Source organism: Monopterus albus, unplaced genomic scaffold (genome assembly GCF_001952655.1).
Source record: "Monopterus albus unplaced genomic scaffold, M_albus_1.0 scaffold13.1, whole genome shotgun sequence".
Taxonomy (NCBI): domain Eukaryota; kingdom Metazoa; phylum Chordata; class Actinopteri; order Synbranchiformes; family Synbranchidae; genus Monopterus; species Monopterus albus.
In genome coordinates this window covers 3,232,906-3,248,632 of record NW_018127893.1, presented here as the reverse complement: position 1 = coordinate 3,248,632, position 15,727 = coordinate 3,232,906, and the positions used below count along the sequence as shown (strand labels likewise).

General features: G+C 39.9%; 1 protein-coding gene across 1 annotated transcript in view; it reads left to right on the top strand.

Moving 5' to 3' along the window:
• Positions 1 to 1,467: 1,467 nt before the first annotated feature.
• The window catches only part of stac (SH3 and cysteine rich domain), a 24,219-nt gene continuing 9,959 nt past the window's right edge, over positions 1,468 to 15,727 (top strand). The window contains exons 1-4 of the mRNA XM_020591188.1: positions 1,468 to 1,939; positions 4,687 to 5,020; positions 11,139 to 11,272; positions 15,505 to 15,596. Coding sequence (XP_020446844.1) covers positions 1,826 to 1,939; positions 4,687 to 5,020; positions 11,139 to 11,272; positions 15,505 to 15,596 — 674 coding nt within the window. The 5' untranslated portion in view covers positions 1,468 to 1,825. The remainder of the gene's footprint in view (positions 1,940 to 4,686; positions 5,021 to 11,138; positions 11,273 to 15,504; positions 15,597 to 15,727) is intronic.

Genomic DNA, 15,727 nt, shown 5'->3' with positions numbered 1-15,727 from the left:
CTGGGAAGAACCGCACCGAGTGACTTATTTTGTCAAAACATATTTAAATGCATAGAGTTTGTGGGCTTTTCCCGCACACTTTGGACAAATAACACCTTTTTCATACCTTCTCAACTAACCAGACACAGGTTAAATGACCTATAACCTCAACCCCACCACTCATTCATCCCATGTTTGGCTCTCTCATCCTCCACACCTGAACACTTATCATTAAGCTGATGCCTTTTAACAAAGTTGTAAATTGTAAAGAGCTTGTTTTTAAGTGGCTGTGGAGAGTCTAACACATCCACTATTTCTGGTAGATTATAGTCTGACAAAATGATAGTTGGCCTTACAAAAAATAAATAATAAAATCAAATGATTTTTTTCAACTAGCTACTTTGAACCATTCTTTAACATGAGTAGCATTTCAGAGGATGTAGCTGTGGTTTGGGGAGGAAATCCCTTTGGAGCTCAAGCAGAAAATATAGACTATCTCCTTGGGACTGTGTTGGTCTTTGATTCTTGTCAGAGAGAGGAGGCTGCAGTCTGGCACCTGCCTCCTTTGTCCCACAAAATAACTTCAAGGGCAGCACATCATGAGGGAGCCCGGGAGGGATACATCACTGTATCACAACAGTGAGAATCACACTTATCCCATCTGAGGCAACTGAAACACCTATTATTGCAAATGTTGTGTCATAACGTTAATTTCCTAAACAATGGATATGCATAAGTACAGTATATATGATAATGTTATTGGGTTTTTTTGGCTGACGCTTGAGTGTATTTATCATTAACAGGAATGCTATTTACTGGGAGGAAACTGCTATGATCACTTAAGGTACCAGGCCCTAATGTATCCAGCTCTGGTTTGAACATGTTGAGATCCTAAACTGCCACAAGAATAACAATAATGTCATTTGTGCAGTGATCATACAGCTGGCCTGTCACAGACAATGGGCTTTACAGATACTGGTAAGTGGATTTTGTTACCTCTCGATAAAACTAGACTACCAGGCTGATTCCTGTAGCTTCATATTTAATGAATTAACATGAGAGTGGTGTGACTTTCTCCTTTAGCTCTTTACCAAAATGTCACATTATTTCTGGAATTATTCAGTATTTCTGCCCCTGAATGCAATGAAACCTTACTCAAAGAAGAAGAAGAAGAAAAGACAATGAATTGAGATACTTTTTCCATTTTTAGGAAATTTCTCAGTCTGCGTTAATTGGCCCAAACAAGGTACATTTTTTAAGCATAAGACCTGTTTCCACCATTCGTTTTTTCAATTAATGGATTTGTTCTAGAAACAAGATGTGACCACCCTGGTCAACATCTATTTCTTCTACGAAAATTCAGATAACCACATGGGAGTCCTTTTATCTGAATTTTGGCAGAGCAGAGTCGTTGTGTCATTTACTCCTCCTTCCCCATCTTTTCCTCCCTTTGTCGCCTTCAGCTCTCCGCCTATCAGGGAGTTGGCAGTGCGAGGCGCACGGCGCACAGCCTAGACTTGGAGATGTCTTGGCAGCGTTACGCGCGACGACACGACCACCGTGAAAGCCTCCTCTACACGGGCTGGACTCTTTCGAACTAAACTACACTGACTTTCAACTTCCCATTTGTAAACGGCTTCTTCAAGATAACCCCTCTTACCTTTTTCTGTCGGCGAACGAGGCTTGCTTCTCCTCTTCTTCGCAGCCGCGGCAGTGGATCTAGATGACTTGTCCGTTCATCCTCAAATCACGGTGACTACAGAGGAATGGAAACGATGTAAACAGTTAGCAGGAAGAAGAAACACGCTAAAGAGCAACAGTTTTTTAGAGATCATAGAAAGAGAGGATGATCCCGCCGGCCAACATGATTCATAACGAAAGTGGGGGCAAAGAGGACGAACGGGACAAGAATGAAACACCAAAATCCCCGAACGCGAACGCCAGCCAGCAGGAAACCAAGGTAGGACTGTCCTGTTATTATTATTTCTTATTTACCATCAGCTCGTATTGACAGATACACTATGCATCAGTCCAGCTCTTATGAATACAGCAACTTCTACATTACAATAAAATCCACTCAACAGGGATCAGCTCCCAAAAAAAAGAGCAACTCTGTTACTTTTTAACACTGGTCAGCCTTTAGAAAAAACGCTTTAACAACCTGATACTGATAAAAACGAAGGAGGATTCAATAGATATCACATGGATAGACTTTAACATTTTTAGCAATTGTACAAATAGAGAAGGAAAATCATAAACACGTTGTAAGTGGCACAAAGTATCTTTCCAAACTCATTTTTTTTTGTACAACAGACCATCCTCCATGTGAAAGAATAATATTAGTTAGTATCAGTATTTTTTACAGCTCATTATATGACCTCAATAGATGTATAACGGTTTGTCTGTAAGCATCTATAAAGTGTGTGAGTAAGATAAGCTAACAGGGATTATTTATAACCAGTGTAAGAATAAAGCAATGCGGTCTTAAAAATCACTGCACTGTCTTATTAAGAAATAAGTGATTAACTTCCTGCTTGTAGTTGATGTAGGAATGTAGGCTGTGTGATAAAGTTCCACAGCTGCCTCAGACGTTTTACCATCTATGTGGGTCGCATGTTGTCCAGACTGCTACAGTTAGCAATATGGTCCTGTAGTGGATGGTCTTTTTGGCTGGATCTAGGATGACAGAGATGAGCTCTACTGATGTATTGTGTTACTAAAGGGTCAAACGTGTGCGTTCTGACTTTGGCTTGGATGCTCACTGCAGTCCAGAGACTCCTGGCTGACTTTTCACAGAATTTTAAAGCTTCAGCCAAAAGGTTATCACAGAGAATGACTTAAATTATTCTTACAGACAGGATAAGTAGAGTGACTTCCGTAGTAGGATGAACAGCTTTAATACCACTCAATTAAGGCTATGTTTGTGTTTTTATTCCTCCTTTAAGAATACTGCGAGGCCTGAACTTCACAAACGCAAGGTGAGCCTCTAATCCCGTGCAAACTGGAGCTGATTTTAGTCCATCATAACAGCATACCTGCATGCACATGAAGATAAAAGTTGTTTCACAGTACAACTTTTACTGCGTTCTGAAATAGCTCACTTAGTCAAATCAGTGCCACACAAGGTTAAATCCATCATCACCCGTATTTCTAGATGGCACTCTTTGTTCCAAAACTGCATCAATATATTTATTTTATTTGCAGTGATTTGATATGTAAGTGTATGCGTTAATTGGCTTTTTTTTTGTTGTTTGTTTGTTTGTTTTTCATTACCTTGCCCGGTGCCCATTCACATTCCCTGCTATGATAGAACACAACTCTTATAGATTTGGTTGCTATCAACCACAGCAAGAGCTCCTTGATTCATGCACGCATTTCCTCACTCACTGATTTAGTGATATCTTATTTATTAAGACTTATTTTTGACTTATTCATATAAAAACACTTTACAGGAAAGACGTGCAGTATGATTTACCATTACAGCCTTTGTTAATATGTGCAAAACATGCAGAACTTAGAGAAAAAATAGTTAATGTATATGATTTTGTTATCTAAAACTTACGATGTTACGTTACAGCCTTTGTTAATATGTGCAAAACATGCAGAACTTAGAGAAAAAATAGTTTATGCATATGATTTTGTTATCTAAAACTTACAATGTTACATTTTGCCACAGTTTTACTTTTCAGGGCATGTAAAAGAAAGTGAAGAACTAAAAGAGGCTGCAGGAAAATATATGTGTGGTTTATGATCTTGCCTGTTTGTGTGCGCATCCAAGGGTGTAGGTGGTAGAGACAGGGTCCAAATTGATTGTGTCCAGCGTGACCTGCAGAGCTGATTGATCGTCACCAGGCCAAAGCTGCAATGATAAGCACTATTTGCTCAGGCACGATTTCTGAAATATCAGCAGCAATTAATGTTTATTTGTTCACTTTATTGTACTGTAGTTAAAATATTGAATTTCATAGGAATATCTCAGCCCAGGGTCAGTTGATGTAAACTGTGTATTAGTTTGTAGCTATAACAAACTTAGAAGAGGACTGGATCCACCTTGTTTACAGATGCAAAGGCATGCCTGCACTGTGTAGGACAGGGTATAACAGATCATTAGAGGTTCTTCTGTCAATTACCTGAAAATAATAATGTCTTTCTTCAATCAGAGACCTGCAGTCACACACCAGGCAGAAACCGGAACTATAAAAAAAAATTTAAATTTCATTTGCTTAGAGATTTCTTATTACGTGTTCAAACCCAGAAATAAACGGGGTTCTCAGGAGAGGAAGTACACGTTGTGAGGCTAAATGAGGAGTTGTCAGTGATGAGTATTATGAATAGTGTTACTGCAAAAGAGGATGCTAATGAGATTGATGTAGGATGTGGCCAGAAAAGGCAGCACAGCGTGTGAGAAAGAGTGCTGATGTGATGCATTTGCCTAACCTGGAAATCACATTATCTTCCAGGTAGGGAGCCCTGAAGGTTCTCCACTGAGCAGTGATAAGTCGATCCTTTTATTAGATACTGAGACATTTGCCTGAAGCTTTTAGAGACTTTGCAGGCTAGCAGTTTATTTAGTAATTACAGGAATTGATTTACTTCATGTCACGGTCCGTTGTTCGGATTTTTTCCCTCTCTCCTCTGTCATCCTTTCTCCTCATGAAATCTCTGTCCTCGCTTTACTTTTCTTCAACTTCTCTTCTCTCTTTTTAGCTGCAGAAACTCAAACGCTCCTTGTCCTTCAAGACCAAGAGCATTCGCAGCAAGAGCGCTGACAACTTCTTCCGAAACAGCAACGACAACAAGACGGAGCTGCTGTCTGATGTGAGCAGCAGCACGGGCCATCTCTGCAATATCGGGATGGCCCCGCCGCACACCACCAATCTCCCCATTCCTCCAGTGCCTCCGGCTATCCCCTGCGCCCCTCCTCCTACATCACGCTCCCAGTCACGCAACCCGCTACAGGTAGACTCGGCTGGACACTGCTTCATGGAGCACATCTTCAAGAAGCCCACGTTCTGCGATGTCTGCAACCACATGATCGTAGGTACGGTTACAACACCTCTCTCCTTTATCAGTGTGGTCAGAATATCAAACAAAGCACAGTGACAAGATCGTAGGAGAAAGCAAAGAAGAGCTCCCGCACATCATTTAATGAACTTTGCAATCACAGCTCTGAGAATAACCTTTTCATAATGAGACCTTCATCAGGTTATCTTTTAAGATCACGATAACAGGAAGAAGCTCTAAGTAAAAGTTTTCTGTTGGTGGAATTACAATGGGGTAATACATATGCAACAATCTTCACATATGGTGTGGAAACTGCAGGATGTATAATCTCCTAAAATGCCAACCTCTGTTTTCTCATTCTAAACGTCTTGTTATTTAGTGAGATGGGTTTGCAGGGCATTGACACACCATCTGTATCAAAGCACACAGAGATGACTTGGCATGTGACACTGAGCACCCAGCTTAACCTGCTCACATGTGAGCGAAGTATCTCTGTCCTCGTTTTTGCACAGCTTTTTCCATGTGTCTGCTGGGGTGTCAGATAGCCAGCACAGCTGTGTCAGCTTCTCTACCTGTTCTCCCCTGACTAGATGCTCCTGTTTCTCGGGCTGATCCCCTCCTTGTTAACTATCAGTAATGAGGGACCACTCTATATCTCAGGGCATCTCCAGCATGATAATGACACGGGCTGCCTGTAACATCAACTCAACAAGCCCTTCATATCATGTTTGGTAGCAGATAAAGGATGTAAGAATTGTGGGAATATACAGAAGGCAGGTTCACGTGTGGGTGTGGGCAAACGAGCACATATAGACAGTTGTTAAACCACCAACATCTTCATTTATGAAAAATCTTCAATTTTTTGTACAATTGAAGGAACATTTTCTCGAATTTCAATTTTTTTTATTTAAAAACGGTAAAGTTTGGTTGTCTGAGCAGCCTCTGGCATCTATGTGTTTCCTACTTTGGTAAACTGAATTTATAGAGGTCAGCAATAATGGGTTTGTCACTTTTGACCTCTCAGCCCGTAACTATGAAATACAGAATTAGTGTGTTGGTATGAATGCGGTTCAAAGGTGTTTCCATCCATAAAATTCTTGGAGCAACAAAAGTGTTATGATCTCTGGGATAAAATATGGTCATATTAGGATGGAGTATAGAAAAAAAATCTATTTGCTATCGACAGTTTTGGTGCTGGTATCATCAAAAATCCATCTGGCTTTAAATGCAAGGCCACGAAAGTAACAGTTAATTACCGCATAAAACACAATCAGACATGTTTATGACCACTGTTGCTTACACTGGCCTGCTTTATGTGGAGGCAGCTTTGAATGGCCCTCTGGTGGTCTGTTGGTAATCGAAGCATGATGTCAGGCCTGGCTGGCTCTGTGACCGATGCCGTGTCCTCTGGTCCACTCATGAAAAAAGATGCTGCCCTCTTCTTCTTTTGTCCTGCTTTAATGAAAACACAGTGTGGTCAGGGTGGTTGTCTATGTGTGTAGCTACTCGTATAGCTATACATTGGGAGTTTTAGACCACAGGAGGGACGACATTTTGGGAAAATGAGGACATACCCTCAAAGGGCTGTTTTAGGATCAAAAATGAGGACATACCCTCAAAGGGCTGTGTTAGGATTTGGTTTTAGGGTTAAGTGTAGAATTATGTTTAACTTAGGTGAAGTGCTGGGGTCAGGCATTTAGTCATGATGGTTGTGATTAGGAGGGGCTAGGGGCTGCATTACATGAGTGACTGTTCAGCTAGTGCTGATGGAGGAGACTCAAACTGATGATGGCCAAATAAAGTGGTCATTTATTAGAACTTGTTTAAATTGTCACAAAACTGATGTTGTGAGTACATATTTTCATTTGTTTGTCTCATACTATAATCTGTACTATGAAATGCCTGAAAATGTCTCACACACCAGTTTAAAAAAAAAGATTAGAAGACGTCAAACTGGATGGGTGCCAGTGGCGAATATGTCATCTGAAGAAAGTCAGCTCAGAAGAAATTGAAGGGATGTGAGATTGTGACGTTTATAATGACATTTTCAAGTTTTAGACTTGACTCACTGTAGCTATTTTTAGCCACGTGGGGTAGATGTCTGCCTGTTTGACTTTGGTCCAGACTGAAATATATCAAAAACTATTGGCACAAACGTTTGTACAGGCATTCACGTTCCCAGATACTGAATCCTACAGGCACCAGCACCACCACAAGCTTGATACTTACTCTTTCATTTGATTGAGTTTTTGTGAAATCTGAAGCTTGCTTTACTGCCTGCATCGGGACAAAATTAAAATTAGTTCAAAACATTGATTTATGACAAAATACAAGCAAAGGTAAGACTCTTAAGTCTTGTTCAAACTGTCTTTTTAATGTGTGCAGAAAGTTGGGCCCCTTTATGCGTATTTGTGGCAGAGCTCTTCAGATCAGCAGATTGCAGGCTGATGCAATGAATTTAATTTCTAAGAACAGTTAATGTGACATTTGTACCCTCTGTAGTTGAGCTGACCAAAGATGAATACATAAAAACAGCTATACTCCACCTGTATTATGGCATTAAGCATTCAAAGCCTTAGTAGCTTAATTTTACAGCTGGGGAAAACGTGGTGAAAAATCTAACGGCTGTGGGAGAAACTAAGTCTACAAATAAACTAAAGAGAGTTTTTCAGGTCAGGGTTTTGGAAGAAGAGGAGGTGGAGGAGTCACACTGAAGGTTATCTGCACAGAAAATCAAGAGGGGAGACGTCAGCCGGGTGGCTTAATGGATCGGTGTATTGCTATTGTAAGGGGTGGGAACCGAAGAGAGAAAAATGGGAGAAAAAATGAAGAATATATGGACAATCTGGCAGGAGCCCTGTTATTTACTGTAGTGTAAGTGAATAATAGACTTTAAAGGCAGAGTAGCCAAGAAAGACCAAATACCAGAGAGAGCAGGAGTGTCAGTCACTCTCCCACAGCTGTAATGGCCTTAGGCCTTGGACTCTTCTCTCAGCCTGGAGGAAAAAGCACCTAAACCCACACACAGACACCCACACATTATTACCCAGCCATTACCAAAGGAGGATGACAGTGTGAGCTTCTTGTTTCAACCTTCTCAAACATAGTGATTTGTTTCCATCTTAGCTGTTATGAGTTAACATGGAGGTGTCTCACTATTCTCCCGTGTTCAAATGAGTCAGCTCAAACATGCCAATCAACAACAGCTTGACAAGAGCTTCGTTTGCTTCCTGCCTTTGTGCATCAACAGAGATGGGCAAGAACTTGAGTCAGGGCCTCTTAAAGACGTCACGATAAATGTTTTTGCTGACCTGAAGGAGAATAAAATTTGAAGCACTTCATCATCAGCTGATCTAACTTAGAGTGCAGGTTGTTGCATTGTTGCTACTGCTGCTGTCGTTGTGGTAAGCTGTGGCTGACTGAGAAGGATTCAGGGCAGGATCACATTTCATTTGGTTTCCATCTCAGTGTAACTAACTCCTCCAGCTTTGTGTCACTGCGGCTCAACTGAGCAGTTCAGGAGCCTTAAATGGGGAATGCAGATCCAGTTTTCCATCCATTACTGAATCTCGAGTTCCTGCTACTGCTGCCCAGCTCCAGATAGCTGTAACACCCGTTCACATTACGGGATGTGAAGAGGAAGCAGAGATTTCTTTTTTTTCATCCGTAATCAACACGAGGAGATTTGTAGCTTTAGAACACAGTATCTTGTGTTTTCTGTCTTGGGGATTAGTTGTTCTGAGCATTACCTCTGCTCACTGACCCTATTCACCCTGCTCATCACACTGAATATGCGGCATTTTGAGGATAATCTGAACTGAAAGGCCGGTATTATTTGCTTGTCACTAAGTCCATTTACAATACACAAAAAACTTTGGTTGCACAGCTTAATAATCTTTCATTCGTGACTCTTGGACTGAGCAGACAATCTTATATCCTTCTTTTTGATGCTCACAGTAGTAGATCAATAATTTCTTATCTATATTTTTAGTTTTACCCGGTTCTTTAATCTGAAGGCCCCAAGAAGTAACACTCAGGATAGTGAAATCAGCTTTAAGTAGATGTATTTTCTTCTGGTTAGATGCAGAGTTATTACAGCGCGCTGGGCTCTAAGAGATGACAAGTCTCCAAGAGCATAGATCATCACAAAACGTTTACATTTATCTTACATGGGTGAAAAGTTCAAGCTGCTATACTTCCACGTCTGTAAAATAGCATACATTAACACTGTCTTATCTTGAGTTGTCAGGACACTTATCTATGCAATCTGCTCTTGCACCATCATCCAAGAAAATAAGAAACACTACAAGTTGAACTACAGCTGAAAATTATAACTATTATGCATATATAAGAGCCAGGGTAATACTGATACATAATGCTGCTAATAAAACACAAACAGTTTTACTAAACTTTATCATTATAAATGCAAAATAATACTAACAGTAAATAAAACAACTGCAACTCCTGAAATCCAATTCTAACTATACGTCTATAATTTCACATGCACATGAGGAGAAAGTGGGCCAGAGCAGGGCACGTGGTCACTGAAGAATCAATAAAGAACCAGACTAGAACTAATAACAGCCCTGGAACTTGATAACACTGCCCCTCTTATTAATGTGGAATAGCTGTCCAACAGTTACATTTAGTAGTTGTTTCCACTCTTTGTATTAACACACATACTAGTTTAGAGATACAGTAGTACATCTCCTCAGGAACTCTCCTTTCATACTCTGTAAAAATTATGCCTACATTTACAGCCTGACACTTTCCACACCTAAAACCAAAAGAAAGATTTGTATGTATTTGGCCTTGTTAGCTTCCATAGTTCAGTATTTATATATTTAAACTTTGTTTATTCAGGTAGTCTCATTACAATCTTCTCTCTTCAAGAGAGACCTGAGAACAAAAACAGTCATAGTCATGAAAGTTGTTCTTACAACACAACTAACAAAACAAACAGATATCCAGTAGAACAGGGTAAAGAATCAGTAAAAACAATAACATGGATCATATAAAACATCACGTAGTAATGCTTTAAAGTTACCAAAAGACATTAAAGAATTTAAATTAAGGGAAGATTGCAACTCTTTCTTTATAAAGGGTACATAGTACTTAAGATTAATTAATACATATGGGACATCTGAAGTTAAGTAGTTGTTGGATCAAATATTGTGGTTGCAAGATTTAAACGAGTTGCATCAATAACGCTTTATGAATAAATATCTAATTAATTCTTCTTGACTGCAGAGAAGTCTATCTGACTTTGCTGTACAGAGAGCAGTGATGAGTAAGGAATTTACCATTTGTAATAAAGCATAATGCACAGTAGCTGCCTATTAGCGTAACTGCTAAGCCAGAGTTTAGCTCAGTCAGCCAAACCGATTATTATTTGAAAGCAAAATATATGCAGAGTCGGTATTTGGTGTGTAAGCTCTGGTTATGTCATTCCCTCTGAGCAGCGCAGCAGAGACTGGGGGGTGATGATAACTTCCTCCCTTGGGGGAAGTTAGACCATGTCTCTACAGATGCTTTGCAAGAATACAGTCAGTAATGCTTTAAGGTCTACACCAAAATATCATCTTTTAAATCTTTAAAAGTTAAAGAATCTGAACTTTTGACAGATAGGTGAGGTTGACTTGTTTGTGTTGTGTCTGTTAATATAGGAACTATCCTTTGATTGTCAAGTACAAACTGACTTAATTAAATTCATAATATAACTGGTGAAAATCAGATATTTCCTGAGTCACATTTTAATAAGTGAGGATGTGCTGAATTCAGGCAGCAGTTTGAGATGGTTTCACACGGGGGAGACAGCACTGGCTCAGTTCCAGTCAGTTTGGATAAGGTGGTTTTGCAGAAGTGCACATCATGTCGCATTTGCTTAATTTTGTCCCTGTTAAATGTTCCACGTGTCATTTCACAGGTTTCTCCCAGTGCATGCTGGGAAACGCTCCAGAAACTCTGGCTAGGAGTAAGTGTGTAAAGACAATGAATAAATGAATGAGCTGGTGTTCTGACCAGTACTTTCCATTTCCTTTGCCTTTTTTAGTGGGTGATCTGCAGTTCACTTGGGGACACCTTTCAAGTCCATTTCCTGATGTGACAGATATGAACTGGTTGCCTCTTTTCTGTGTGTGTGTGTGCATGTATAGGTACAACAGCCAAACATGTGGTGTTCCTGGCGGGAAACACAGCGAAGCATGGCCTGCGCTGCAAAGCCTGCAAGATGAGCCTCCACCATAAATGTGAGAATGGTGTGGGACAGCAGCGCTGCATGGGTAAACTGGTAAGACACACACACAGAAAAGATACATTCAGACATGCCATAGATGCACAGGCTTCACTTTACTGTTAATAGCGTAGGAGACTCTGAGCTTCAGCAGTATAATTACTGATGTCGTTATGAAGAACCAAAACAGGCTCATCAGGTTTGGCTCGCTGACCATTTCCCACCAGAATGTGCTTATTCAGAAATCACACTCTATGTGTGAGTGTGCTGGTACATCTGTGACCACTATCCATCCTTGTCATCATTCTTATCATCGTTATATCATCACTCTGTCTGGTTGTTAGATAACAGTGATGCAGCACACCTTTTAAAATACTACAGACCCCCTGCTCACCTCTGTCAGGTTAATCAGCATAAACCATTAGATCAAGATCAATACGTTCACCCTGAGGCAGCTTTGCAGTATAACCACTACTGAAGTTGTCATAGCTGTTCTGCATTTCTGTCTGGTGTATCCTTTAATATGTAAGTGAAGCCTTGGTCATTTATAGAGTGACAGGGTGCAAAAATATTTTAATTAATTAGCACTTTATGATTACATTTCAGCTTTTATATCACCAGCAGGTGTATGACAAAAATGTGGAAGTTTGCTATATTGATTGGTGATAGTTAAACTGGATAAATTTTTTTTTTTTTTTTTTTTTTGCTGCTTTCATTTAACTTTAGATCAGCGGTTCCCAAACTGGGAGGTGGGCCCCCAGGGAGTTAAGGCAGGGTTATATTGTTCCATATACAGTAAGCCACTTCTCTTCAAATCAGCTCTAACAAGAAGTCATAATATAGACACAGTGTTAATCTAGAGCTGAATGGCACATTTCAATTGTGCTTACGTGTCGTCATAAAAAACAAAACTGTCTTTATTGAGTAGGGGGATTTACTGAGTGGTTGGTACAGTTGATATGTCAACGTTTCACTGTTATTACTTTATAAATCAGAGGTAATGAATAAATCTAAAACTTGCAGTTTGTTATTGTTATTGTATATTGTGTCCCTCCCAGCAACACACTTCCTGGGAGCCTGTCCTTATTATTGTGTGATCATAGCTGAGATTGTGACTTACAATGTGGTTGATCATCATCTGTGAGCCTGCGATATAACCATTTAGTTGTGGAGTCGGGTCTGGTGGGCCCGGCTGGGTGTTTTTACTGGGGAGGGATCTGTCACAGTAGTGAAACCTAGAAGAGTTCATCAAGTTTGCTTCTGTTGCAGTCCAGAAACCTGGCAGTCAGGACTGAACCGAGACTCCTACGTCATTCACACACACATCCCACACTGAAGAGAAAGAGACTGTCGCACTGTTTAGGTCATATTATGTGTGATGTTTCTACCTTGCTCTTCCACAGAACTTTACCATACCTCCCATGAGAGAATTTCGCTGGAATCAGCCAAGGAAATCTGGAATAACTTGGTAGCTGTTTATCTTAGCCACCAAGAAGCAAATAGAATTAATATCAAGTACAGACAGTCCTTCTCCTTTCTAGTTGTGACATCTTCCACTGGATGCCTAAGGGATGAAGCTGGAACATATGACCAGTTCTCAGGAGTGGAAAATGAGGTTGAGAGGTCAAGCATAAAAAAGGGAGTATTCCCAGTGGAGTACAACTCTAAATTCAACTTACTCTAAACTTGGATAATTTTGCAGCCATGCTTATTTCTCTTGGCTAGAGAACCTTTTTGCAAAGAAATTACCAATGCTCTGACTCTTCAGTAAGTTTTTTGAACATAAATTTGTCTATTTAACAAATGTAGTCATGTAGGACTTTGTGTTTCAGCCATTTGGTTGCACGACATTAGTTGGTAACACTTTATCTGACAGGTCTGTAAAATGCTTTTTATTTTCAAATCATAAAATGAAATTTTCTTACTTATCTAGAGTCAAACAGACATTTATTATTTTTTATCTTGTGTATACTGTTTGCAGGCTCATTGCACAAGCCACTTAGTTAAAAAAGGCTAAACGCTGACTAGAAAACAGTTGGTCTCTCCTGAAAATGAATTGTTAAGATACAATCTTGACAACTCCAGTTTCTAGGGGACTTGCCAATTTGGATCTAACATGACTAATAATCCATGTGTGTCAGTTAATGTGTGAGTCACTTCTTGAAACTCAGCCATCACCCTGAGTCAGTAGCCAGTGAGATTTGAGCCCTGCCTCGGTACATGAGCTGCATACTGCACAAGATCTGCTGCAAAGTGTAACTGAATTGGAATGTTACCTCAGGTTTTGATGAGCAATGCTTATTCCTCATGCAGAAACGATTACAGATCTCATGCATGACACACACACACACACAAACTACAACCTCTTCACTTCACTAGGCCCAAGTTTGAAACTTCATCCAGATCTTTGACTCCACTTTTTGTGTTTCTTTCATGTCCTGTGTGCACAAGGCTTAGATTACTTACCTATGCCAAGGAGGTTTTTGGTTACGCGTGTGTGTGTCAGTTAGCAGGATTACAGACAAATGGCTGGCTCATCAGCATGCTTGGTATGAACATTGGTGGGGGATCAACCGTAGAAGAGATTAGATTTTGGCTGAAAAAGGTCAAAGGTCAAGGTCACAATAAAATAATGAAAACATCACAAAAATCTCCTATCACTAACATGGGGCAACATTTAAAAATTTTATATCTCTGTCAAAAGTTATTGAAATCATTTGAGATTTGAAAAACTTATTTAGGGTGGCAATGTCTATCACCAGACCAGCGGAGGTACATGAACTCTCTGAGCGCTCTTGTTTTTCAGTGTTTCAAACAGCAGTGTCTCTCAAATTAGGGAATGGAGAAATACAGCTTTACACTTTTACAAAGGTTTTTGTGAAAACCTGTAGAGAAATCACACTCCATAAAGAGGTCAAAACTTCAATTAGTTATTTGTGCAACTGACATCCTACCTTAGAGTCCAAGTTGTTGTACTTTCTTTAGTTTTACAGCTCACTTTTTCTTGGCTTGTAACCCTATTTTAAGTTTACAAGATCAGGAAATGTTTATGAATAAATCATGTAAGTGTTGTCCTATTCATGACTTTCAATAGACACAGTTATATTTGTAAAGTATTTCTACGTACTGTACTTGTCACCCTGTCGGTGTAGTAAAGTCACTGATGGCGTCAGTGAATGAACTAGATGTGCTCCCAACACGTGTGATCTTTTAACCTTTTCCTTAATGAGTTTGCCCCTGAAAGACAGACATCTCAGTTGTTGAGATGGGCTTCAAGAGCTCAAGGGTTGCTTATTTTAGTTGTTTCATCATGAGAAGTGTCAAATGAAGAATTAATCAGTTCTGATTAGCGATGCATATTTCACCACCTGCCACTTGAGTACAAGAAATATAAACGAACAGAAAAAGGCAGGGCTATGAGCCAGATGTAGGCCTCCAGTACTGATCCCCACTTCAAGTAAAGAACTGAAGTTGTAATCAAGGAACATCAATCTCATGAAAACACACACACACACACACACACACACACACACACACACACAGTACACTGGCCGAACAGTGTGTGAATGTTTATTTAGGATGTCTTCCAGAAATCGTAAACAGAAAGGGGGGAAAAAAACCTGTAAAAACATTACGCAGTGTGCTGCAGATGACATAATGTCTGCAGGGACTGAGAAGAATTTCAATCATTTGTCTTTCATCTTTACTTTACTTACTCATGGGGGGATATTGATTACATGTCATTAACTGTGTGTCTCCTCTCTCCCTGCACCTTTCTGCAGATTGCCTTGGCTCTGCAGCTGAACGTTTCTGATTAGCAGTCACTGGCCACATCACCTTGTCCAGTGTTTGAATGTTTGGTGTTTTAGCAATGATAATATATTTAAAAGGAGTAAATTGCTCTGTTTCATTTCTATTTTTAACATTCAGAACTGCACGTGCCTCATGTTAATTTGTTTTGTCAATTTCAGCACAAATTGATTTTTCATTCATACTGATGGTTCGGCATATTAGACCGTCTCATTTCCATTGTGTACATAGTTTATTTTTTTCCAATTTATCTGACACTGTGTGACTTATACTTGAGCTTGTTGTGATTCTTTGAGAGAGTAACGTCTGATATACAGTATGACAGAACCTTTTTCTACAAAGTCAGTTGTGTTCAGAAACATCTGACCGAGCAGTGTTACGTGCATATTTCAGTATTGAGGTGTGCACCGCCGGCAGTGCTGCTGATCGATTTGTCTCTAACATCCATTGTTTTTCTCTCTCTGTCTTTATCTTGTCAGCCCAAAGGCTTTCGGAGGTACTACAGCTCCCCATTACTGATCCAGGAACAGTATGGCTGTATCAAAGAAGTCATGCCAATCGGTAAGCGGCTTTAATCTCCATAATTATTTCAGCTCTGTGCCGGATGGGATGCTCTAAAGCAAACACTTTAACCACTTTTCCACTTGAGCTGTTTCAAAAGATTTACCTGCATGGTTCTATATTATTGTAAACCTCTACGTG